This window comes from Dipodomys merriami, unplaced genomic scaffold (genome assembly GCF_024711535.1).
Source record: "Dipodomys merriami isolate MVZ:Mamm:240054 unplaced genomic scaffold, mDipMer1.0.p SCAF_5, whole genome shotgun sequence".
Taxonomy (NCBI): domain Eukaryota; kingdom Metazoa; phylum Chordata; class Mammalia; order Rodentia; family Heteromyidae; genus Dipodomys; species Dipodomys merriami.
Window position 1 is genome coordinate 59,873,130 of NW_027206068.1, and position 25,380 is coordinate 59,898,509.

A 25,380-nucleotide genomic window follows, 5' to 3' on the forward strand; every position below is an offset into this window, starting at 1 on the left:
CCAGGGCCTCAGGCATGCAAGGCAAGTGCTCTACCACTGAGCCAACTTCCCAGCCCAACCTTCATTTATTTTATTATGCTTTCATCCCCTGTTGCTTCCCATACCCCAGTATGTTTTACTTTTGTGTGGTTGTTTTTCCTCCCATTTTTTAAAGCATGTTTTAATTGTACAAAGAGCCCTTTTTAAAAACATTTTATTGTTATTATAAAGGTGATATACAGAGGAATTACAGTTTCCTGAATCAGGTAATGAGTACTTTTCCTTTTGTACAGTGTCTTCTGCTCCTCATTGTCTCCTAGTCCCTCCCTCCTGTCTCCATCTCATCAATGCCAAAGAGCTCCACTGCTGTGCTTTTTCACCCTTTTTTCCCTTGTGTTCTGTACCCTCTGCCCTGCCTTCCCAAAGATACACACTTGAATACACCATACATAAAGAAAAGAAGACAGAATCATCAAAAACTAAAACTAAAAAACAAAAAATCTTGCAGTTTGTTTAGATACATATGAAGTGACACTTCGGTATTGCATCTTTATGATTCTCTCCTAAGTATATCTTCTTTTCATCTCACTGTGTATGAGAATCTAGAATCCTGTGTAATTTATCATGTCCCAGTGTATTTTAGATCTGTTTTCTGCATGAGAACACTAGCCATTTGTCTTACCTCACTTAACATGATTTGGCCTAGTTTCATCCGTTTCCCTGTAAATGACATTATTTTATTTTATTTCTAATGGCTGTGTGAAATCCATTGTGTATATGTACTTATACACAATGAGTGGAGTTTTTGGATCCACTCATCTATTGTGGGGCATCTGGGCTGTTTCCATACCTTGGTTATTATAAATTGTGTGGCAATAAACATGGATGTGCAGGTGTCCTTGTCATATCCTGGCTCATGATGTTCAGGGTAGATGCCCAGGAGTGGTATGGCTGGATCATAGGGAAGATCTATGCTTACTTTTTTGAGGAACTTTCAGACTGCTGCCCAGAGTGGTTTACATTTCCACCAGCAGTACACTAAGGTTCCTTTTTCCCCATGTCCCTGCCAGCATTCATTGTTTGAATTCACAATTTTGGCCAGTCTCACTGGGGTGAGATAGAATCTCAGAGTTGTTTTGATTTGCGTTTCTTTTATGACCAGTGATGATGAGCATTTCCTCATGTGTTTCTTTGCCATTCTTACCTCTCCAGTACTGTCTCTCCTTAGCTCCCTTGCCCATTATACCATTAGTAATTAGTATATTAAGTTTGGGGGGGGGGATTCGTTTCTTGAGCTCCTTGTACATACTGGATATTAGGCCTTTGAAGTAATGCTGGTAAAGATCTTTTCCTAGTTAGTTGTCTATCTTTCTAGTTTAGTAAGTATGTCTTTAGCTATTCAGAAACTTTTTATTAATGTAGTCTCACCTGTCAAGTCTCTGTCCTATCTGTTGTGCCCCTGGAGCTGTATTCAGGAAATTTTGACCTATACCTACCTACTCTCTTGCAGTAGTTTCAGAGTTTCAGGTCTGACATTGAAGTCTTTGATCCACTTTGAATTGATGTTAGTGTGTGGTGACAAGCAGGGACTCACTTTTAGTTTTCTCTATATGGCTGCTCAGTTTTCCCAACATCAGTTGGTTTTTTTTTTTTGTTTTTTTTTTTGTCGGTCGTGGGGCTTGAACTCTGGGCCTGGGCGCTGTCCCTCAGCTCTTGAGCTGAACGCGAGCGCTCTACCACTTGAGCTACATCGCCACTTCCTGTTTTCTGGTGGTTTATTGGAGATAGGAGTCTCACGGTCTTTCCTGCCCGGGCTGGCTTTGAACCGCGATCCTCATATCTCAGCCTCCTGAGTAGCTAGGATTACAGGCGTGAGCCACCAGTGCCCGGCTTCCAACATCAATTGTTAAACAGGCTGTGTTTTTTCCACTGTATGTCTTTGACTCCTTTTTCAAATATCAGATGACTCTTAACTATGTGGTTTTATTTCTGGGTCTTCTAATCCATTCCATTGATACACAGGTCTATTTTTGTGCCAATGCCAAGCTGTTTTTGTTGTTATAGCTATGTAGTAGAGTTTGTTTTTTGGTTTTTTTTTGGGGGGGAGGGTCCAGTCGTGGGCCTGCACTCTGGTCCTGGGCGCTGTCCCTCAGCTCTTCAGTTCAAGACTAGCACACTGCCACTTGAGCCACAGAACCACTTCTGGATTTTTTCTTTTTGCTTATGTGGTGCTGAGGAATCGAACCCAGGGCCTCATGCATGCAAGGCAAGTGCTCTACCACTGAGCCACCTTCCCAGCCCTGTAGTAGAGTTTGAAATCTGGTTTTGTGATGCCACTCACATTGCTTTTTTTGCCTAGAATTGCTTTGACTATTCTAGGTCTTTTCTTGTTCCATATGATTTTTTTTGTTTGTTTGTTTGGATTGGTAATGGGGCTTGAACTCTGGGCCTGGATGATGTCCCTTAGCTCTTCAGCTCAAGGCTAGTGCTCTACCACTTGAGCCATAGTGCCACTTCCAGTTTTCTGGTGGTTAATTGGAGATAAGAGTCTCACATATTTTCCTACCTGGGCTGGCTTTGAACTGCTATCTTCAGACCTCAGCCTCCTCAGTAGTTAGGATTATAGCGTGAACCACCGACGCTTGGCTCCATATGAATTTTTTAATTGTTTTGTCTATCTTGGTAAAGAACATCATTGGGATTTTGATGGGGATTGCATTTAATTTGTATAAAGACCTTTTATGCCCTTAGTTAGGTTCGTTCCTAGTGTGGTAGTGGTGGTGCTGCTGCTGCTGTTGTTTTGAGGCTCTTGTAAATGGAGTCTTTTTCCTGATTTCCCTTTCTGCTTGTAACTGTTGGCATACAAAAGGCTTCTGATTGTATCCTGCTACTTTGCCAAAGTGGTTGATCAGCTCTAGGATCTTAGGGATAGAATCTTTTGGGTTCTTTAGGTATGTCAACTGCAAATAGGAATTGTTTGACATCTTCTTTCCCTATGTGAATCCCTTTTATGTCCTTTTCTTCTTGCCTTATTGCTGTGGCTAGGAATTCCAGAACTATATTAAAAAGAAGTGGAGAGAGTGGGTATCCTTGTCTTGTTCCTGATTGTTTAAAGGAATGTTCCTTTATTCCTAGTTTCTCCAAAGCTTTTTTTTTTTTTTTTTTTTTTTTTGGTCGGTCGTGGGGCTTGAACTCTGGGCCTGGGCGCTGTCCCTCAGCTCTTCAGCTCAAGGCGAGCGCTCTACCACTTGAGCTACAGCGCCACTTCCGGTTTTCTGGTGGTTTATTGGAGATAGGAGTCTCATGGTCTTTCTTGCCTGGGCTGGCTTTGAACCGCGATCCTCAGATCTCAGCCTCCTGAGTAGCTAGGATTACAGGCGTGAGCCACCAGTGCTCGGCTATACTCCAAAGCTTTTAACATGAATGGATATTGTATTTTGTTGAAGGCTTTTTCTGCATTTATTGAGATGATCATGTGATTCTTTAAAGCTTTGGTTCTGTTGACATGGTGAATTACATTTATTGATTTGCATATGTTAAAGCAGTCTTGCATCTGTGGAATGAAGCCTACTTGGTCATAATGTATGATTTTTTAAATTTGTTTCTGGATTCTCTTGACTACTGTTTTATTGAAGAACTTTCCATCAGTGTTCATCAAAGAAATTTGTCTGTAGTTCTCTTTATGTTGGATCCTTACCTGGTTTTGGGATAAGTGTGATATTGGCTTCATAGAAAAAAATTGGAATTGATCTTTCTGTTTCTGTTTCATGGAAAAGCTTGAGGAGTATTGGTATTAGTTCATCTTTAAAAGTCTTACAGAAATCAGTGTGTGTGTGGTGGGGGAGGAGGGAATCTGTCTGGGCCTGGGCTTTTCCTTGTTGGAAGACTTCTGATTGCTTCCTCAAACTTGTTGCATGTTATTTGGCTTGTTTGATTGGTTTATATATTTTAGTTCAGTATAGGGAGTTTATATGTTTCTAAAAATTCATCCATTTTAGCTAGGTATTTTTTCTTTTGTGAGAATAGGTTTTGAAAGTAGTTCCTTATATAATCATATGGATTCCTTGATGTTGTAATGTTTCCTGTGGCATCTCTCATCTTATTGATTTGAATTTCTTCTCTTCTTTTTTTCATCAATTTCACAAGTGTTTTTTCAATTTTACTCATTTTTTTCAAAGAACCTGCTTTTTGTTTCTTGATTTTGTATATAGTATTTTTGTTTCTCTTATGTTGATTTCTGCCCTAATCTTTCCTCTCTGTCTAGTAGTTTTAGATTTGATTTTTTTCTTGTTTTTCTAGCAGTTTCAGTTGTATCATGAAGTTACTTGAGCCGTTTGTTTTATGTGTACGCTTAGAGCTATAAACTTTCCCCTCAGCACTGCTTTTGCTATATCTCAGAGGTCCCATTGTGATGTGTTATTTTCATTGAATTGTAAGAACTTTCTAATTTCTTCCTTAATTTCTTCTGTGACCCAGGTGTTATTCAGCCTCCATGTGTTTTGAGTGAGGTCTGTAGTATGTTTTGTGTTGAGAACTAGTTTGATTCCACTGTAATCAGATAGGAGGCAAGGAATTATGCCAATCCCCTTGTATTTGCTTAGCTTCTTTGTGTGTATTATGATCGATCTATTTTAGAGAATGTTCCATGGGATGGGGTGGGAGGCATTAGGGGAGGGATCTTCAGTTTTCTGTCCTTTTGTGTACAAGTTATGAGTTATTTTTTTCCATTCCTGTGACTATTTGTTTACATATTTGTTGTTGTTGATTTCTTGGGAAGAAGTGCATATTAGGACCCTAAAACTGTTTAATCAGAGAGAGCCATCTTCCTGCATTGTTTCCAGTTTTTAAATCACAATATACAATCATCATCGAATATCTTTGATACGTGTACCTTTGTATACATATATGAGTGTTTGGATTAACTCAAATGAAGGTGATGAAGAACTTTTTGGAGGGGCTGGGAAGGTGGCTCAGTGGTAGAGTGCTTGCTTTGCATGCCTGAGGCCCTGGGTTCAATTCCTTAGCACCACATAAGCAAAAAGAAAAAAGTTGGAAGTGGCTCTGTGGCTCAAGTGGTAGATTGCTAGCCTTGAGCTGAAGAGCTGAGGGACAGCGCCCAGGCCCAGAGTTTAAGCCCCACGACCGGACTCAAAAGAAAAAAAAAAGAACTTTTTGGAATCATATTTTAGTCTAACATAGGTGGAAGTGGCATTTTTTTTTAAAGGGCTGGGAATGTGGCTTAGTGATAGAGTGCCTAACATGTATGAAGCTCTGTGTTCCATTCCTCAGTACCACGTAAATAGAAAAAGCCAGAAGTAGTGCTGTGGCTCAAGTGGTAGAGTGCTAGCCTTGAGCAAAAGAAGCTCAGGGACAGTGCCCAGGCCCTGAGTTCAAGCCCCAGGACTAGAAACAGAAAGTACTCTCTTCTACCTCTTTCTCTTAGATTTCATGGTTTTGTTTTCATGTAGTTTCCTTGTATGGGTTTTTCTTGTTCTTAATGTTTACATTGTTGGAAGCAGTACTTTTTTTGAGAATAGACACTGGGGCAAGTGATGCGCGCGCGCACACACACACACGCACACGCACACACACACACATTATTCTAGAGGCACATGGGCATTGAGCCTTTGTGCTCTTTCCCTAAGAATATTCTCCTTTAACATCCATCCTTTGTGTGAATGCCTAGAGTCCTGTAAGAAAACTAAAACTTTTTTTCAGTTTTTTTTTTTTAAGAGAGCTTTAGAAAAAAGTTTAAAAGCACAGGTGTTCACATGACCATGCTTTCTGAAGATTTAAGGGAGGATCTTACATCTTACCTACTCAGAGCTTCTGGTGGTTGTCATCAGCCCTTGGCATTCCTTAACACGTAGAATATATTACGTTAGTCTTTCTATCTTCATAACATGACCTTCTCATTCTGTGTGTTTGTGTGTGTGTGTGTGTGTGTGTGTGTGTGTGTGTGTGTGTGTGTGTGTCAAAATTTCCCTTGTCTTATAAGGACACCAATCTTTGGTTAGAGCCCACTCTTAACAATCATGACATCATTTTAATGTGATTACATCTGCAAAGACTATTTCCAAATAAAGTCACATTGGTGGGTGCAAAAGGGATTAGACATAATGGGACATGGGGAAGAAATCATGTAAAATTGCAGGTGACTTATTCTCACTGATGTGTGTGTGTGAATGGACATTCAGTGATCATATTCATCTGGGAAAAGAGTAATTAAAATATGAATGTCTAGGAAAACCTCTCCTTTGATTTAAGAAAAAAATTTTTAAGGATCTTGGGACTTGCCTGTACTCTCCATAGTAGTAAGGAATCTATAGTTTCTCTGTAGCTTCTCTGTAGTTTTGTTCCCTCAAGTATTCCAACCTTTTTTTGTTCATTTACTTTGCCTGTTATTGTTCATTTAATTGCCTGTAATTGATGAGATGCTGGCTTGGGGATCTGTACTTTGAATAGTACTATTTCAAAAATACTATTCAAGTACTTCGCCAAGTTGTTCTTTTCCTGGGCAAATTTGGGAAAGACAACTATACAGAAGGTCAAAGAACTATTTGAATGATTTATTTGGTCTTTGGAAGTGATTCAAGGTTACCCTGTAAGTAAGAGACTATGAACTATAGACCTAGGAAGATACATAGTATTTCATTTGTTTCTCATGTGATGGTCATCAGAATCACCTCAGAAACAAAGCTAGTAATGCGCCAGGCATCAATGGTTTACACCTGTAATCCTAGCTATTCAAGAGTCTGAGACCTAAGGATCATGGTTCAAAGCCAGCCCGGTCAAGAAAGGCCATGAAACTCTTATCTCCAATAAACCACCAGAAAACTGGAAGTGGTGCTGTGGCCCAAGTGAAGTGGTAGAGCACTAGCTTTGAGCTGAAGAGCTGAGGGACAACCCTCAGGCCCAGAGTTCAAGCTCCATGACCGACCAAAAAAAAAAAAATTACTAATGCTTGGATTCCACTTCAGTGAGTCTAAACTTATATAAACCCATCCTATATAATTCTAATAGCCAGTCAGGTTTGAGGACCAGACCAGATGGAGTGGAAGACTCCAGACTAGACTGATGGAGTGCAAGAACTAAAAGATTGGTTGGGACTGGTAGCTTATGTATATAATCCCAGTTACTCAGAGTAGAAATTAATCTGGGGGAAAAAGTTCTGAAGACCCTATATCAAATAAGCTGAACATGGTCATTCACATCTCTGATCCTACATACTACACAGAAGGCAGAAATTGGGAAATCAAGCCTAGCTCTGGAAACTGTCTAAAAATTAACCTAAAGTAAAAAGGGATAGAGATATGGCTTTAGTGGTAGAGCTTTGTCTAACATGCACAAGGTCCTGAGTTTTAAACAAATAAAACTAAGGAAGAAGAAAGAGAATAAGAAAGAAGGAAGACAGAGGGAGGGTGAGAAGAAGAGTGCAGGAGAGCGCTGGCAGCTCATGCTAACTACTCAGGAGGCTGAGATCTGAGGATCATAGCCTGAAGCCAGCCCCAGCAGGAAAGTCCATGAGAGTCTTATCTCCAGAAAACCACCAGAAAACTGGAAATGGCACTATAGCTCAAAGTGGTAGATTGCTATTCTTGAGCAAAAGAGTTTAGGGACAGTGCCCAGGCCCTGACTAAAAAAAAAGAAGAAAGAAAGAAAGAAAGAAACAGAAGCTGAGCTTTGAGGATCATAGTTTGAAGCCAGCCTAGCCATGAAGACTATGGGACTCTTATCTCTAATTAACCAGCAAAAGCCAGAAGTAAAGCCCTGGTAAAATGGTAGAGTTCCAGCCTTGAACAAAAAGCTAAAAGACAGCACTCATCCCTGAGTTCAAGCTCTGGTATTGATTGGCACAAAAGAAGGAGAAGGAGAAAAGGATTGAGAGTCAGGATTTAAATCTAGGTCCTTTCACTTTTATTCTTAGCAAGTTGAACAAATGAATGTTCTTTGGTGTCTTTTGAAGAAAAACTATTTACAAAATGGCCATAGCCGGACGCTGGTGGCTCACGCCTGTAATCCTGGCTACACAGGAGGCTGAGATCTGAGGATTGCGTTCAAAGCCAGCCTGGGCAGGAGAGACCGTGAGACTCTTATCTCCAATAAACCACCAGAAAACCAGAAGTGGCGCTGTAGCTCAAGTGGTAGAGCACTTTCCTTGAGCTGAAGAGCTGAGGGACAGCGCCCAGGCCCAGAGTTCAAGCCCCACAACCGACCAAAAAAAAAAAAGAAATGGCCATTTAACTATAATTTCGTCTCCAGTCTACAATCAGATGAAAGAAACTGGTGAAAATCTTCTACTGTAATTGGAAAGTTAATATCCTGCCAGATTATTTTATGGACTTAAGTAACAGTATTTGGTTGTTATAAATGACTTGCACATACTTATAGATCATAATAGTTATTTAGCTAAGTTATGACCTTTTGGTTTCTTGTTTTATTGCTGAGCACATGCTGTATTAACCTCCTTTCATTTTCTTTAAGATTGGGTTATCATGGACCTGCGGCAATTTCTTCTGTGCCTGTCCCTGTGCACAGCCTTTGCCTTGAGCAAGCCTACAGAAAAGAAGGACCGTGTACATCATGAGCCTCAACTGAGCGACAAAGTTCACGATGATACTGAGAGTTTTGATTATGACCATGATGCTTTCTTGGGTGCTGAAGAAGCAAAGAGTTTTGATCAGCTGACACCAGAAGAGAGCAAGGAAAGGCTTGGGTAAGGTGCCAGTTCCTGGGTGGGTAGGTAGGGTTACACTGTCTTTATAAATCAACTAATTCATTTTTTTCTTTTCTGGTTTGGTTACTTGTAAAGCTGTGCTGAACTACATCTTCTGAAAGCTAACCACAGAATTGCTTCCACTAAAAATGAATTAAGTGCCTGTTTTCATACATTTCACTACTGAATAACAATTTGTAACTCATTCTATAAAGCAAAATTATTTTTGCATAAAAGTACCCAGATGATACAGAAATTATATTATTCACACAAAAACTGTATCATCTTGATCCCAGACCGTGGGGGGGGGGGGGCTTATCATCTTTGCTGCTTATAATTTTGGAAAACTTCCTATGACCTAATTAATCATTGTTGCTCAAGCCACGTCTTTGAATGGCTAATAACGGGTGTATTTTCTGTAAGGTTTAGGGTCTCCCAGGGTGTCTTTCAACAAAAGCCAAACCAACTTAACCTTTTAGGAGATTCTAGCAAGTAGCCAGGTGTGGTAATCTTGGGACTCAGGAAATGGAAGCAGAAGAGTGTTGTGTTCCAGGCCAGTCTGAACTTCATAGTAAGTTCAAGGCTAGCCTGAGATGATGAGTTCATCACATGAGTAGACTGTATAATTAGAATAAGATGATAACACTAGGGTTTTTAATGGAAAGTATAAATGGACTAAATACTGTTTTGCTTCTTCCAATTTGGAGTGAGTAACAAATATTCCTGATGCATACAGTCACTACTATTGGGAGCAAAAATCTCAGGTGAAGCTAAGCATAGCAACACAAGGAATCGCAGTATTGCAGAGACAGGCAGAAGCAGGAGGATCATGAATTCTAAGCCAGACTTGGGCTACATAGTCTAAAAGTGTGTGGGGAGAGGGAATCCAGATGAATTTAAGATTAAAAATGTAATGTATCATTCCTAAACATCATTTTGGTAGGTAATTGTATACTAGAGGTTGGAAACTACAAATGATTAAGAGAAAGGTCATTGTTAAAAGTTAAACAGATACTATTTTAAAGACATCAGGAAGCATTTAAACAATTGTAATGTATACTTTTCAGTACCTTTTTATAAATGTTGAAAAGTAGTACATTTTTTTCTACCTGTGTATTATCATTTTTTCTCTTCCCCAAAAAGGTGATATACTTAACTTTTATCTATGTGTCCTTCAGCTGAAAGTTTTTGTTTTGAAGTGGTAGTCCTTGATAATGTTTACTATAGAAACAAATTAGGGTAGATCATTATCTTTCTGGGGGCATCACAAAGCTATGGACTCTAACTCAGAAAAGGGCACATGATGTATATAAAATTTTGTTGCCTTAAAATTTCAGAACTACTATTCAGTCTCTGAGTCCTTTATTTTAAAATTATTTTAAAACACTGAAGTGTTTTAGTAGAAATAAACATGAGATCTTTTAGGAGAAATAACATAAGATTCAATTAAGTGCTTTCTGTCTGTCCTGGAATAAATACTTACATGCATCCATAGAATTCTCCAGTGTCATAGGCTTAGTAGCTTCATCATTAGCTTCATAAATAACAGAGCTTTAGAGTTTAACCGTATATGGAATATGTCCACTTCTGGTATAACCACAGTATGCAGGATAGTCGTCAACAAGACAAGAATGGCCTTTACATTTTTAGAGGGTTGTTTGTGTGTAGATGATGTATATGTGTGTGCACTTTTCACAGCATATCATATATGGCCCACAAAGTAAAAATATTTACTGTTTCTTCCAAAAGAATTTATTCAACCTCCCACTAAACTGTTTGAGATATCGGGCTGCCTTTATTAAGAAAAGCCCATTTGGAGTAGTCATTATATGTTAGTTTTTATCTGGATGATCCTTCAGGCTATTTATAGTAGTTTTAAATATATATTCTGGGGAAAAGAGGGTTTCAGATATCTTCCCCATTTTTTTCATAATAGGAAAGTGGCACTGTTAGTAACAACTACCATTTATGTACATGTAGATCTCATAAATTATGCAAAAATTTTCAATCTGTTGATATTGAAATTCTCTAAACAAAGTAATAAAAAAAAACTTGTCACCGTGCGCTGGTGGCTCACGCCTGTAATCCTAGCTATTCAGGAGGCTGAGATCTGAGGATCGAGGTTCAAAGCCAGCCCGGGCAGGAAAGCCCATGAGACTCTACTCTTTATCTCAAATAAACCACTAGAAAACCGGAAGTGGTGCTGTGGCTCAAGCAGTAGAGGGCTCGCCTTGAGCTGAAGAGCACAGGGACAGCGCCCAAGCCCAGAGTTCAGGCCCCATGACCAACAAAAAAAAAACTTGTCTTCTGTCCATGTAGACAAAGGAAGAGTTTTACTACTTTACCTTTTCTGTTAGCATTTCAGTCTGAATGATTACAAATTATTTGAAGGAAAGGACTTGTTATTTAATAGTGTTAAGTAATAGTTACAGTTAATGCTATATCAATATCAATATGTGGAGTCTGTGTTAATAGTTTTGCTAGTACTCTGATCTATAGTCATGAAATAAACACAAATTGAGAAAAAATAACTTGCTTCCAAGTGACTGTCTTTTTTAAATCATGCCTAGGAATGTGTCAAGATTTTGCCCCCTTTCTTGACTTTTTGAAATAGGGTCTCACTGTGCAGCCCAGACTGGCCTTGAACTTAATGCTCCTCTTCCTGCCTCGTGTTCCTATTCTGGGATTATAGGCATGCACTACCAGGCTCTGTTGAGGTAATACATCTCTTGGAAGTTTTCATTTCAAATTCCAATTCTGTAATGTGACTTTGTGTATGTGTGACTTTACATAGGTTGTCTGAGCCTCCAGAAGTAGGGATTACAACTTCACAAGTTTTGTATTATGTGCGTATTTTTATTACACAGTACCAAGGATCAAACCCATGTACTCATGTATGCTAGGCAAGTCAAGTACTTTACCACTAGCTAGCTATACCTAGCTCATGAACCTATATTTAAATCCCTAAATGATAAATATGGAAGAATTTCATTGAAGGAGAATGAGATACTCTTTTTCTTTTTTCTTTTTGTTGGTCATGGGGCTTGACCCCAGGGCCTGGGCACTGTCCATGCGTCCTTTTGCTCAACTTTGTACTACAGCACCATTTCTGGCATTCTTTAGCCTTGTGTTTTGCTTTATAGATGCATACTAACCACTCCGCTTATTAACAGTCTCATAATTGTACCACATCCTTTCCTCAGTTTTTCTTTTCAAGGTTATACATAAAAATACAGTTTCACATAGCATAGTGTATAAAAATTGCTGGCATTTTTTAGATAAGCATCCTCTTGTTGTATCTTTAAAAATAGTCTTGAACTATATGTGATCCCAGAGCTGTTTTCTTTTTATTTTTAACAAAAGTATTGCCTTTTTTTTAAGTCTGCTTTGAACTTTTGAATGTTTAGAAGGCCATTAGTAGTGTTGTGATCATTTACCAAGAAAGGGCAAACATAATAAAGGAAAATATAAAGATTTACATGTTGTTTAATGCTAATGGTCAGAACCCAGATAAGCATGAGTCTTCACTCTTGAATTCTGATCATATGCTAAAACCTAACTAAATAGATTGGTTGGGTTTATTTTTAGACCCAGTGACCAGCCATAGATTTGTTTACCTTGTCCAGACAGCTCATTGTAGACTAGGAATGGGCTAGAGAAAACATTTCAGTTGTCTCTCTGTCTGGCAGTTTTGTTTTGTAGACAATTTTTTATTTTTGTGTATTAGCTCTAGGCAACACTTTATGGACACAGCACACACCTGGCTAATGTCCAGAGCCTTGTGTCTTTTTAACCTCTTGCTGGATTTCTCTGCATTTTCTACAGAAAGATTGTAAGTAAAATAGATGACGACAAGGACGGGTTTGTCACTGTGGATGAGCTCAAAGACTGGATTAAATTTGCACAAAAGCGCTGGATTTACGAGGATGTAGAGCGACAGTGGAAGGGGCATGACCTCAATGAGGACGGCCTCGTTTCCTGGGAGGAATATAAAAATGCCACCTACGGCTACGTTTTAGGTAGGTCCCTACTATCTGGGGGAAAAGCCTTGTGGAGCCGGCACCTTGAAACGTAACTGTTTTGTCTTGTAGAATGATTGTAGATAAAATAGACGCGGATAAAGATGGGTTTGTGACGGAGGGGGAGCTGAAATCCTGGATTAAGCACGCCCAGAAGAAATACATATATGACAATGTTGAAAACCAATGGCAGGAGTTTGATATGAATCAAGACGGCTTAATCTCCTGGGATGAGTACAGAAACGTGACTTATGGCACTTACCTGGGTAAGGGGCAAGATGTCAGCCTGGCCAAGACCATGATCTTGAGTCAGAGAAACAAATGGGTCACGTAGTAAAACAAAAAAATTTTGCCTATCTTAATAGGATGATGTTGAACTGATTCCCCTTTGTCCTAACAATTTTAAATTTGTATACCATGTGTTTTAAATTTTGTTTAATTTTAGTTTTTTTTTGAAGTCTAACATTTTCTACACCCTTAGCATTGCAAACACATTTTTCTGCTTATCTTTGTATTCCTCATAGGGATGATTTTTGAGTAAATCTCATTTAAAAGGCTGTATTGTTCCAGAATGCAAAGCCAGAGGCCTTGAGTTGTCTTTTTGCCATGATCCCACTAAAACAGGCCTAAAATTCCAGCCAATCAGATTTCTTTATAACCAGTAAAAATAGGAGGAATACTACACTTTCCTTAATAAAATTCAAATAGCTATCAAGTGTGTGTGCTTACTGAAGTTTAGAAATTAAAATTTCCCATTTGTTTTCTCTGGCACATTAATTTATCAGCCAGCTTTGCAAATGCTTCAAGGCAAATAACTGTTACTTTGATTATTTTGTTGATTTTGTACCCTTTCTCTCTAGTTGGGCTACCTGTTAGTAATTTTCCTTGCTTCAACACTTAGATTTACCTTCTGCTAAATACTAGGGGGCAGCCTTATAGAGTTGATGAACTCCAGGTGGTTTTATTAATAAAGACTCCTCATTTGTACATAGTTACAATTTGAATCAAGAATATGTAAGTGATGCTTTTTACATTTTTATGGAAATTAGGCAAATTTCCCACCACTGGCTAACAGTGAGCAAATAAAAATCTGTGTCCCCACTAGATAGCCAGCTGTCCATGCTAATTTCAGGGCTACATGTGTTTCTAGTGGATAGACTTATTTTTGTGTAGGGCTTGTTCTCATTCCTAATTCTAAAGTGGCAGCCTCTCTCAATATTTGACCCTTAGCCAAGAACCAAACATAGCCACCCAATTAAGAACACATGTATTAAAAAGCCAGCACAGATGGAGAGGCATTTCATGTTTCTTGTTCCCTGGCTGAGGCCCAACACCCTCCTAATTTAATCAATTAATTATAAAGTACAGTATAGACTAGGCTAATGGTGATCTAAACAAAATGGTGTGTTAATAAATTTTAGGGCAAATCTAGGCACTCACTTGCTGCCCAGAATGTTGCTTCAACTGTGTATGATTATGTGCATAAAAATCCGTTGAGATCTCTCTATTGACTCACTGGGCAGATGATTCAATGTAGTGGGTATTTCTACTGCCTGAGACTACACAAGCCAAAGCACTGGCTGGAGAACTGATGTCTTTATAAGGCATCTTTCCCGGGAAGTCTACAAGTGAACAGTCCTCAGGGGGGAACAAGTTGGCTTAGACAAATGCTGAGAAGTTTTTTGAAAATGTGTTGATCCAGTTTAAGTTCAAGTATAAATCATCTTAACTCTTAAGGTTTGTTCAATGAATTCACTATCCACAAAAGAAAAATTAACCGTCACTGCCCCCAAATAAAATGCAGATTACTAAGTTAGGCATTTCTATACCAAAACTAGAGCCTACTTAAAGCAATGTTACAAGGCCAGTGAGGTCTATAAATTGTTGCTCAGGGTGAAGACCACATTCTAAGCAGGGATATAGGGATATATATTTCATCATTAAAAATAAAATATTGTACCTTCCCTTTTTCATTCTTTTCTATTTGCATGTTGCCATTAGGCTTCTTGATTCCAGCCACCTTTTACTGGAGGGAGTGGGGAAGAGGCCTCTTAGCTTAAGAATCTAGTCTGAAAGTGTAACTTTACTTCTGTTGTCTTTTATATTGAATAGTTGGTACTGAAATTTAGCATTTGTTTGGAAGGGATGAATTTGAGAAAGATGGTATTTTCCTTAAATACTCCATCACACCAATTACAGCTTTTTAAGTATATATATATATATGTAGTTCCAAAGCCATATGACTCAATAAGCTGTCTTAATATTTGACACTACTGAGAAAGAAGCTTCATGCTGCTTAGCTCTCAAAAAGCAGTTGGCAACAATGCTTGATAAGAAATGTACTCATTCTCTTGCCCATGTAATTGTAACCCCTCTATATGGTATTTTCACAATAAAAAAAAGAAAAAAGAAAAATGCTCAGGGTATAGAAAGGCAGACCTATAGCATCAAAGTCAGCAATAATATGGTGACAGTGTTAACAGGCACTGAGTCTTTTTAGAAAAATAGTGCCATGTTTTTGTTTAGAATGTTGTAGGTTGGGAACAAGCATTTCTTGCCTTTAAGGTGATATCTTCCACTTTTCAAAATACCTTTACATCTGTTTGATTCATAAAACAATTCAATTTTGTACTCCATTTCTAGTTAAACTCTTGCATTTTTTTCAGTTTACGGATAGTAAATCTTGTTTTTCCTAGATGCTCATAAACTGCTACTTGGTTGTAATCTAATGTTTTTGTAATAGTTTTATCAAAATGTATTTAACATATAATCTGCATATTTAAACACACAATTAGTTTAGACAGGAGTACACCAGATCAAACTATCACTGCACTCTTCAAAGAGTGGACATGTCTGTCATTCCCTCCCCGCTCCCTCTCCCTGTTTCTTTTTGTCTTACTTTCCTCATGCCCCGTTCCTCAGCAACCATTGACTTATTTCTGTAAATCTAGAGTAGTGTATTTTCTAGAATTTTGTATAGGTGGAAGATGAGGCCTACATGTGTTTCTAATGAAGAGACTTATTTTTCTGTAAGACTTGTTCTTGTACCTGTAACTTTTCGCAGATTTCTGGGGTGGCTGAAAAACAAGCAAGCAAGGTGACCTTTCCTGTACTGGTTTTCTGTTGCTTGACTCTAAATGTCTTTAAAATGAGACAAAGGCCTTTGATATGTAGCTTCTTAATGGGAGCCTAAAGTTTAGTAAAAATAACAATAGCTAACTGGCACATATCTGTATTTCTAGCTACTCAGGAGGCTAACATCTAAGGATCACATTTCAAAGCCAGCCTGGATAGGAAAGTCCTATGAGCTATGAGCTATGGCTCAAATGGTAGAGTGCCAACCTTTGGTGAAAAAGGCAAGGGACAATGAGAAAAGAAGGGAGGAAGGACAGATGGACTGGTGGGTGTGTGCTACCTATGAGGTGGACATCATTCTAATCACTTAGATTAATCTTATATAACAACCCTACTGAGGCAGGCCCTGTTATTCTTCTTTTATAAGGCACAGTTACTTGCCCAAGGCCACATACCAGCTAGGAGTGGTAGAGTATAAACCCAGGCAGTGTGACTTTAAAGCCACCACTGCCTCCTAGTATAACTAGAGAATTTAATCCTTCTAATAGTCTTAATAATACAATTAACAATTAAGCATTACTTAGTGAGTTAGATAAGTCAGGAACCAGAGTTCCATATGTTGTATGGCAAACATTGACATTCAGTTTGGACCTGATTCTAAGGTATTATTACTGAAGCCTTAGCTCAAACTAAATGATTTTTGCTACTGCTCTTATAATCATGAATGATTTCTTTATTTTGCTTGGTTTAATTTTATCTGTGTAATCAGAGTTATTTCTTCATTGCTTGGTTTATTTTTCTTGAAAAATTGATTTCCTGGCCCACACATTGTATTGTTTTCTAGAAGCCTTTTAAGGTTTGACCTTTTTGTTTTCTAGATGATCCAGACTCTGATGATGGGTTTAACTATAAACAGATGATGGTTAGAGATGAGCGGAGGTTTAAGATGGCAGACAAGGATGGAGACCTCATTGCCACAAAAGAGGAGTTCACAGCTTTTCTGCACCCTGAGGAGTATGACTACATGAAAGACATAGTAGTACAGGTGGGTCAGATCAAGTTTTTTGAACAAAAGCTTTCTCATTCTGTTGCTTTTGTTGGCTCTTAGTCTTTCCTATGTGTTCAGAGTACTGGCCAGATTTCCAGTCGGAGTACCATCAGTTTTTCTTATGGGCTTTCAATTTAGTATGATAATATTTTCCATCAGATAATGTATTTTGCTATTTATTTCAATGGTAGCTTCATATAGTAAAAATAGGAGGAAATCCTGTTTTTTAAAGCATCTCATGATCAGTGGCCAGAAACTGAGTAATAACAGCAGTACTAGGAATTCCCAGAGAAGACAGTTGTTGACAACAAAGACTATAGCTGTAGCTGCTGCTGGTGGCTAATCAGGAGGCTGAGTTTGAGGATTGTATGGGTTCGAAGCCAGCCTGGCAGAAAAGTCTGTGAGATTCTTTTTTTTTTTTTTTTTTTTTTTTTTGTCGGTCGTGGGGTTTGAACTCTGGGCCTGGGCACTGCCCCTCAGCTCTTCAGCTCAAGGCGAGCGCTCTACCACTTGAGCTACAGCGCCACTTCCGGTTTTCTGGTGGTTTATTGGAGATAGGAGTCTCACGGTCTCTCCTGCCCGGGCTGGCTTTGAACCGAGATCCTCAGATCTCAGCCTCCTGAGTAGCTAGGATTACAGGCGTGAGCCACCAGCGCCCGGCTTTCTGTGAGATTCTTATCTCCAATAAACTATTCAAAAAAGCTGGAAGTGGTTCTGTGAATCAAGTGGTAGAGTTCTAGCCTTGAGCAAAGGAAGGTCCAGCATAATGTCCAGACCCAGAGTTTAAGCCCCAGGACTGGTAAAAATAAATATATAGATAGATAAATAGATAAGTAAGTAGACTATAATGTAGGCATAATCACTGTTCACGTCTTCTATTAGCATGACTAGGGCTATCATCATTGAGCAGTTGTACCATCATTGGGCATTGTTCCCTCTAAGACTTATCGTTATTTTAGCTGGGAGCATACAAAATGGCTAATACTATTTTTTAACTAGAAAAACACAATTTCCTATGGCTTTTAACTGTAAAAATACACTATATTCTTTTAGCAAATTCATTCAGAGATTTAACTCTGTCTCTTGTTCTTTACTGTTTAGGAAACAATGGAAGATATAGATAAGAATGGTGATGGTTTCATTGATCTTGAAGAGTATATTGGTAAGTTTCTCTTAAGTGTTTCACTTAGAGGAAACAGATGCTTTGGAAGATGTAATCATCCATAGAAACAATGTACCACCTTTACCATCTTCTAACCAGATCATTAGATAGGAGACCAATGTGATGAATACTGAATTGTGACTAAGTATCTATATAGCATTGTTCAGTCAAAATAGAAAATAAGCCACATATGTAATTTTAATGTTTCAAATGGCCACATTAAAAAGTAAAAAGAAGTAGGTGAAATTTATTTTGAGTATGTTTTATTTAATGTGATATTCTAAAATACTACGTGTTATTAATATAAATTGTCCAGTGTTTTTTCACTCAATAGTATTTCCTAATTTTGGCCAGCCACATTTTAAAAGCTCAATAGAATGTTTAGGCCTTTTTCCCTTTTAGTCGTCTGTGGGTGATTGGTACATTAAATCTTTGAGGCCACAATCTCCCCAGTAGAGCTCTGTTTTTATAATCCCCAATTAAGTTTTAAGATTTCCCAATGCTCTTTAAAAAAATTGCCTCTTATCAAGTAATGCAGATTGTACAAAGTGTTTTGCGATTACTGTTTTGTTATTTAGAATTATTAGGTATTTTTGTACTTCACATTCTATTTCTAAGGACACATAATGACTCACATAGTAATACACATGTATTGAGTATATACATGTACTCAATATACATATATCGAATTATGTATAATGAGTAAATCAGGGTAATTAGTATTTCCATCTCCTCAAACATTTTAATTCCTTTGTGTTTGGAACCTTCACATTTATCTGTTCTTGTTCTGTATTATTGTAAACTGTCATGGCCCTGTAGTGCTGAAGAACACAGGAGTTTATTCTTCCCTCCTTTATTGTTTGGTAAGTCATGGGGCTTGAACTCAAGGCCTAGGTGCAGTCCTTGAGCTTTTCTGCTCAGGGCTAGTGCTCTACCACTTTGTGCCACAGCTCTACTTCCAGTTTTCTGGTGGTTAATTGGAGATAAGAATCTTACGGACTTTCCTGCCTAGGCTGGCTTTGAACCATGATCTTTAGATCCCAGCCTCCTGCATAGCTAGGATTAAAGACATAAGCCACCAGCATCTCTTCACTCTTCATTGTTTCTTTTGCTATATAAAAGCTTCTTAGTTTGATAAAAGCTCTTTTTTTTTCTTTATTTTTCCTCTCTTTTGCCTGTATAAGGGTTTGAATTCAAGACCTCACACTTGCTAAGCAGACATTCTACCACTTGAGTTATATATCTATTTCTGTTTCTGTTTCTGAATTCATTTTTCTACTTTCCTTAGAGAAGTATCTCCTTTGTTCTTTATATTACTCAAAATCAACAGCTAGAATAAATACTCTAGTTGAAAGATCAGTAATTAGTCCCTAGAAAAATACCTTGTTTTCTAAGATCTATCTAGTCCAAGATACTTGTGTAATGACTTTTAGGTGCTGAACAAATAGATGGGGAAGGATTAGACCAGATTAGCATGAGGGCAGTCTTTGGATAAAGACCCAACTTTTTGGTATGTATTTCTCTGTACACAGGTGACATGTACAGCCATGATGGAAAGGCTGATGAGCCAGAATGGGTGAAGACAGAGCGAGAGCAATTTGTGGAGTTTCGAGATAAGAACCGTGATGGGAAGATGGACAAGGAAGAAACCAAAGACTGGATCCTCCCTTCAGATTATGACCATGCTGAGGCAGAAGCCAGACACTTAGTCTATGAATCAGACCAAAACAAGGTAAGTCTGGTCATCCTAAGTAGTCTAGCAATGATCCAACTCTATTTCTAGGGAGTTTCTCAATGAAATTTTCGCAAGATAGAACATTGTTGGGTGATGGTGATGCCTGCAATCCTAGCTACTCACGAGGCTGAGATTAAGAATTGTGGTTTAAAGCCAGCCCATGCAGGAAAATCCATGAGACTCTTACTTCCAGTAAGCTACCAAAAAGCCTAAAGTAGAACTGTGACTCAACTGGTAGAGTGCTAGCATAGAAAATTAAATAATTTCAGTCCTTTGCATTTTCCCTTAAAGCCTATTAAAATGTTCTATTTCAATTATCCAAGGCATTTAGTATTAAAAGTAGTGTTATCTCAGTTATTGAATGACTGAGCCAGTATCTGAATGTTGACCCATGCTTTGTCTATGTAGGGTTAGATTTCCCAGTGCGATGAGTAGAACAAGAGATCAGGAGTAGATGTCACTGTGGAGTGGCAGTATAGAGTTTCATGAAGGAGGTAAGCACTATGTGTGCTTAGAAGTCGGGAAAGTTTTACATTGCAAATATAAAGAGGAAGTAAAAACATGGACTTGTAGAAACTTCAACACGGAACTATGAATAGAGATATTGTTTAGCGTGTTAGATTGTAACTAATAGAAAAGTAGTATAGGATCAAATCTCGGAGGACTTCAAATATTGGGATAAAGAAGTAACTCTTCCTTATTGCAAACTTTTTTTTTCTTTTTTAAAAAATTTATTGTAAAAGTGATGAACAGGTATGGGGGTGTTACAGTTATGTAAGATCTCAGCCTCCTGAGTAACTAGGATTACAGACTTGAGCCACTGGTGCCCTTGAGTTGCTTGGTCCACTTTCCTCAATGTCCACTGCAGCTGATGGGCTCCTCTGTTGTATTTTTTTTCCCCGTTTCCCTCTAATTCTGCACCCTCTTAGCTTCCCTTAGATGCGCACATGTATAAACCAGATATGAGGTCAAGAACAAGTCATCTAGAAATGATACAACAAAATAAGAAGCCCTTTGTTTTTTTAGTCCTGTTTACTTGTCATATCTCCTTGCATTTTGAATTTAACGTCCACATATCAGGGAGACCATGAACCATTTGTCTCTCTGATCTTGGTTTACCTCGCTCAACATGATTTGTTCTAGTTCCATTCATTTCCCTGCAAATGCCATTATTTTGTCCTTTCTAATGGCTGTATAAATATTCTATTGTATATAGGTACCACAATTTTTGGATCTGTAGTGTGGCATTTGGGTTGTTTCCATATCTACGCTCTACCACTTGTGCCACAGCACCCCTCTTGGCTTTTTCTGTTTATGTGGTACTGGGGAATCGAACCCAAGGCTTCATGCATGCTACAAACAGTCTACCACTAAAGCCACATTCTTAATTAACATTTGTTTCTTCTAGATTGATTTTTTTTATTATTATTGTTGTTAGAGCTCAGTTTCTTATCTTATAGGTAGTATAGAACATCTGGTTTATGAGCCATATGAAGCCCACAAAATTATATGATCTGGTCCTGCTAAGGCAAACATAAGCAGACTTTAAATTCAATAAATCTAGGAGCTTTTTTTTTTATAGCAACATCAATATCAACTAACATCACTGCCAAATGGTTCTTTCAGAAAAAAGATTTCCTACTCCTGTTAGCCAGTTTCAGGGTTAATCTCTTGTGAGTTCATAGCTCATTGAGTAGATAGGGGCCATGTCCTAGATATGTGAAAAGCCAACCTTTGGAAACCTCAGTGCTGTTTAAGATGTAGGAACCTTGACAGAGTGACTGGCAGATCAGGATTGGTACTGGCAGTTTTCATTCTTCCTCTTAGACAGTGACTTGAATCACTTTGAAGGGTGCTCATTTGTTACTGACCATTTGTATGGAGCAGATGTTCCATGTTTTGTTCCAAAGGGAGTTTGTTCCTTGGGAAACAAACTTAACTCTCATGGAATTGTTTGTTGAGCTATATTATACCCATGGTTTGGTTTGGACTTAATTAATAAATATATTTTATTTTTTATCCTCTGTGAGTGTGTGTGAAAGGGGGAGGGGGACTGTTCACATTTAGTGGAAATTAGAATCTCAAGTCCTGATATAACGCCAGTTATTTCTATGGCAGTAACTGATCTTTGAATTTGGAATGGAAATATATGCTGCTCAGTTCACTGCTCTCTCTAATTTCAGGATGGCAAGCTAACGAAGGAGGAGATCGTCGACAAGTATGATTTATTTGTGGGCAGCCAGGCCACAGATTTCGGGGAAGCCTTAGTAAGACATGATGAGTTCTGAGCTGCAGACAAGAGCTCATATTTCTTCAAAAGTAATTTATTTTTACAGCTTCTGGTTTCACATGAAATTGTTTGCGCTACTGAGACTGTTACTACAAACTTTTTGAGACATGAAAAGGCATAATGAAATAATGAAAAACATCCCGTCCCTATTCCTCCTCCTCTCCGAGGGCCTGCTTCTGAGGAACAAGTCTAATTAGTACACTTGTGTTTGTAGATTTACACTTTGTATAATGTATAACATGGTGTGTTTATTTTTGTATTGTCTCTAGTTGAAAGTATGATATGAAGGATCAAGATCCTCAAACCACACTTATAGGCAAACATTAGTCCTTTACTCTTTCTCACCCTCTTATATCATTTTTATAATCCTCACTTAACAGATTTTTAAGCCTGAGATCAATAAGAATGTTCAGGAGAATAAAAAGGAAAAATAGGTTCTTCATGATTTTTATTTAGAGATAACACTTCATTTTGCCTATTGGAAAGTCTGGCATTTCAGAAGTCATAGAAGCCATGTATTCCATTCAATTCCTACAGATCCCACAGTTGAGCCTGCCATGATGTGAGCAATGACAGGTCCCTGTGCTGGCCAGCATCCTGACTGAACTTGACTTCATTTTTTTGCCTCTTGTAGGACTTTGCTAATTTTGTCAAGCACAGCTGTGGTGGGAAGAGTTGGGACAAGTGTCTTGAAAAATCAATCAAATAGTGATCTCTTTACAGAGCTATTTCTAGCTCTTTAGAGAGCTGTTTCACATTAGAAACAGCTAGAAAACTAAAGGAAAAATACAAGTGTACAGGGCATACTTTTTTTTCCGGGGTGTGTGCCTCTTGAAATCATTGTAAGTACCCCATCTGACTCTTCTTCCCCTAGGAATCTTGGCTTCACTACAATTATAATTCTGTCCAATCATGTCATTTGAAAGTGCCTTTAACAAGAGAAGCAATCACTAAGTGAGAATTTGCTTAAACCTTGAGAGATAAAATAGGGATATTTGGATAACCTTATATGAAAGTTTAGAACCTCCCCATATAGTGGGGTTTCTCCCCTCCTTTTTTTCTCCTTTGGACAATAATTAAATAGCAGTATTAGTTATAAGCTTGGTTGCATTGTTCTTCTCTTGTGGGGCTGGTTTCTAAAAACCACATGCTGCTGACTTTACCAGAGATCCTCATACCTCAATGCAAGCCACTCACTGCCTGGGCTTCTCTGTACCCTAGAGAGCTTGAGGATGGAAGGATCTGTAGAGAGGGTTCTTTGGTTTGAGGGCCACTTCTCACCCTTTCTGCTTTTGACCCATCACACCCTTTCCCTTCTCCCCCTTCTCTTTACAGACAAAATAAGGGGAGTTTCATGGATCGGCAAGTTGCTAATCCTTATCAAAACCACCCTCTGTTTTCAACTCCCTTTTACCCATATTTTATATAAAAGAACTATGTCCATTTGAGTTCGTTTCTTACCAATGGACTTCTTTTGAGAAGAATTATTGTATTCTAAATCTTTAAGCCCTCAGGTTACTAAGATAAATATATGTACATATAACCTCTATTATTTCCTATATCTCTTTGAATAATACATTCAGGTGGTGCTGGGTGATTATATCTGAACCTAGGTGTACCCTTTGGTCTTCCATAATCCTATTGAGGTGAGCTCTTGATAGCAAATAAACTCTTGAACTTAATTCAAATGTAGGGTAACGAACATTCTCAGCCTTCCAGATTTCTCTTTTGTAAACAAGACCAGAGATAATTTTATCAACCTTAGCTTAAAGAGCATTCATCATGACCTGTGTGGCAAGAAAGCCCCACAGCTCCCCACTAGGTGCACAGAGCCCAGGCCTGATGTGAAAATGACCCACTAAGACAGCAAACTGTATTCTGCTATGATGGCAGCTTCTGGATTGGGGCACTGTACTGTCATCTCTGAGCTCCTTGATATTGTGGGATTGGGGCTTTGGTTTTGGTTTTAGTTTAAATCAAGCCCGAAGCAAGTGAATAGTGGCTGCACACCCACAGTATGTGTGTTCTGTGAGTGCTAACCCTTGGAACTTGGATATTGGTTATTTTTTTTTAGAGTGTAAACCAAGTTTTATATTCTATGATGCAAACAGGTAGCCATCTGTTTCTAAATAAAACTGTTTACATTCATTAGGGATATACGTGTCTTTCATTCTCTTAGAAATAGAACTACTATTGGGCTGGGAAGGCAGCTTAGTGGTAGAATGCTTGCCTAGCATGTATGAGGCCCTGGGTTTGATTCCTCAGTACAACATAAACAGAAAAGGCCAGCAGTGGCACTATGGCTCTAGTGGTAGAGTGCTGGCCTTGAGCAAAAGAAACTCAGGGACAGTGTCCAAGCCCTGACTTCATGCCATGGACTGGCAAAAATAAATAAATAAAAGGAAAAGAAAGGAAGAAATGGAACTACTTAGAATTATGGGTTCTGTAAAATGTCACAGAAAAGAAATCTTACAGAAGGTTCACCAGGCCCCCTATCAACCCCAAAGAAATACTACCTTCTCCCCAGTTGGTTATTCCTTTCCTCCTATTTCTGGACTCTTCTACCATCCTCTCAGCTGTAACTCTTCTCTACTTCCCAGGGGTCCTATCACTGGTAGAGCAGTTCATTGATAACAAAACATGATATCCTTTGTGTGATGCATATACATTTTAAGAGGCTTTTTATGGGAGTGGAAGGAGAATACAGAGTGTAACATAAAACAACACTTTGGTATCATTTATAAATGGTATTAAAATATGCAAGTTCATTTTGGAACCATCAGGGACATTATTAACTTGAATAGGTAGGCAACTTATATTAAAAGACACATTGTCCAGCCAAATGAGTCGGGGGCATCTGAAATCATCCAAGCACAGGAGCTATGGTCATGGCTGCCCCCACCAAAGCCATGCCAACTATTAGCAGATAGCATGAGGAAGTTCTTGAACTATGACTTCACTCTCAAACTCAAATTTAAACATAACAATGAGTGATAGGAATTTTTTTCTTTGCACCACTTCCATTTCTTTTTTTTAACTTTTTTTTTATTGTAAAGGTGATATACAGAGGGGTTACAGCTACATATGTCAGGTAATGAGTACATTTCTTCCCAGTAAGAGAAAAAACAAAAACTTATCCACTGAAATATCAACCGTACATTCTTAACAGTTCTCCAAATGCTGTAAAGGGTGTCACTTAGAAATCGGAACTGCTGATTAGTGAGATGGCCTTTGGGTGTCTGAGGGGAATCCAGTGGGGAACAGGAAAATAAAAAAGTTGATTCCCCAAAGTACAATCATTCCCCTTCCTACCTTTTTTTAATTTTTTTTTCTGTAGTTAGATAGGTTTTTAATAG

General features: G+C 38.4%; 1 protein-coding gene across 2 annotated transcripts in view; it reads left to right on the forward strand.

Annotated features, from left to right (window-relative positions):
• Positions 1–24,179, forward strand: part of Calu (calumenin) — a 29,005-nt gene extending 4,826 nt beyond the window's left edge. The window contains exons 2-7 of one of the 2 annotated variants that reach the window (XM_069996705.1): positions 8,464–8,695; positions 12,521–12,714; positions 16,668–16,834; positions 17,939–17,999; positions 19,532–19,731; positions 21,918–24,179. In XM_069996705.1, the coding sequence (XP_069852806.1) occupies positions 8,475–8,695; positions 12,521–12,714; positions 16,668–16,834; positions 17,939–17,999; positions 19,532–19,731; positions 21,918–22,022 (948 nt within the window). In that variant the 5' untranslated portion in view covers positions 8,464–8,474 and the 3' untranslated portion in view covers positions 22,023–24,179. Of the gene's footprint in view, positions 1–8,463; positions 8,696–12,520; positions 12,715–12,786; positions 12,981–16,667; positions 16,835–17,938; positions 18,000–19,531; positions 19,732–21,917 lie in introns of both variants that reach the window. The other variant, XM_069996706.1, reaches the window with a different exon arrangement.
• Positions 24,180–25,380: the final 1,201 nt, after the last annotated feature.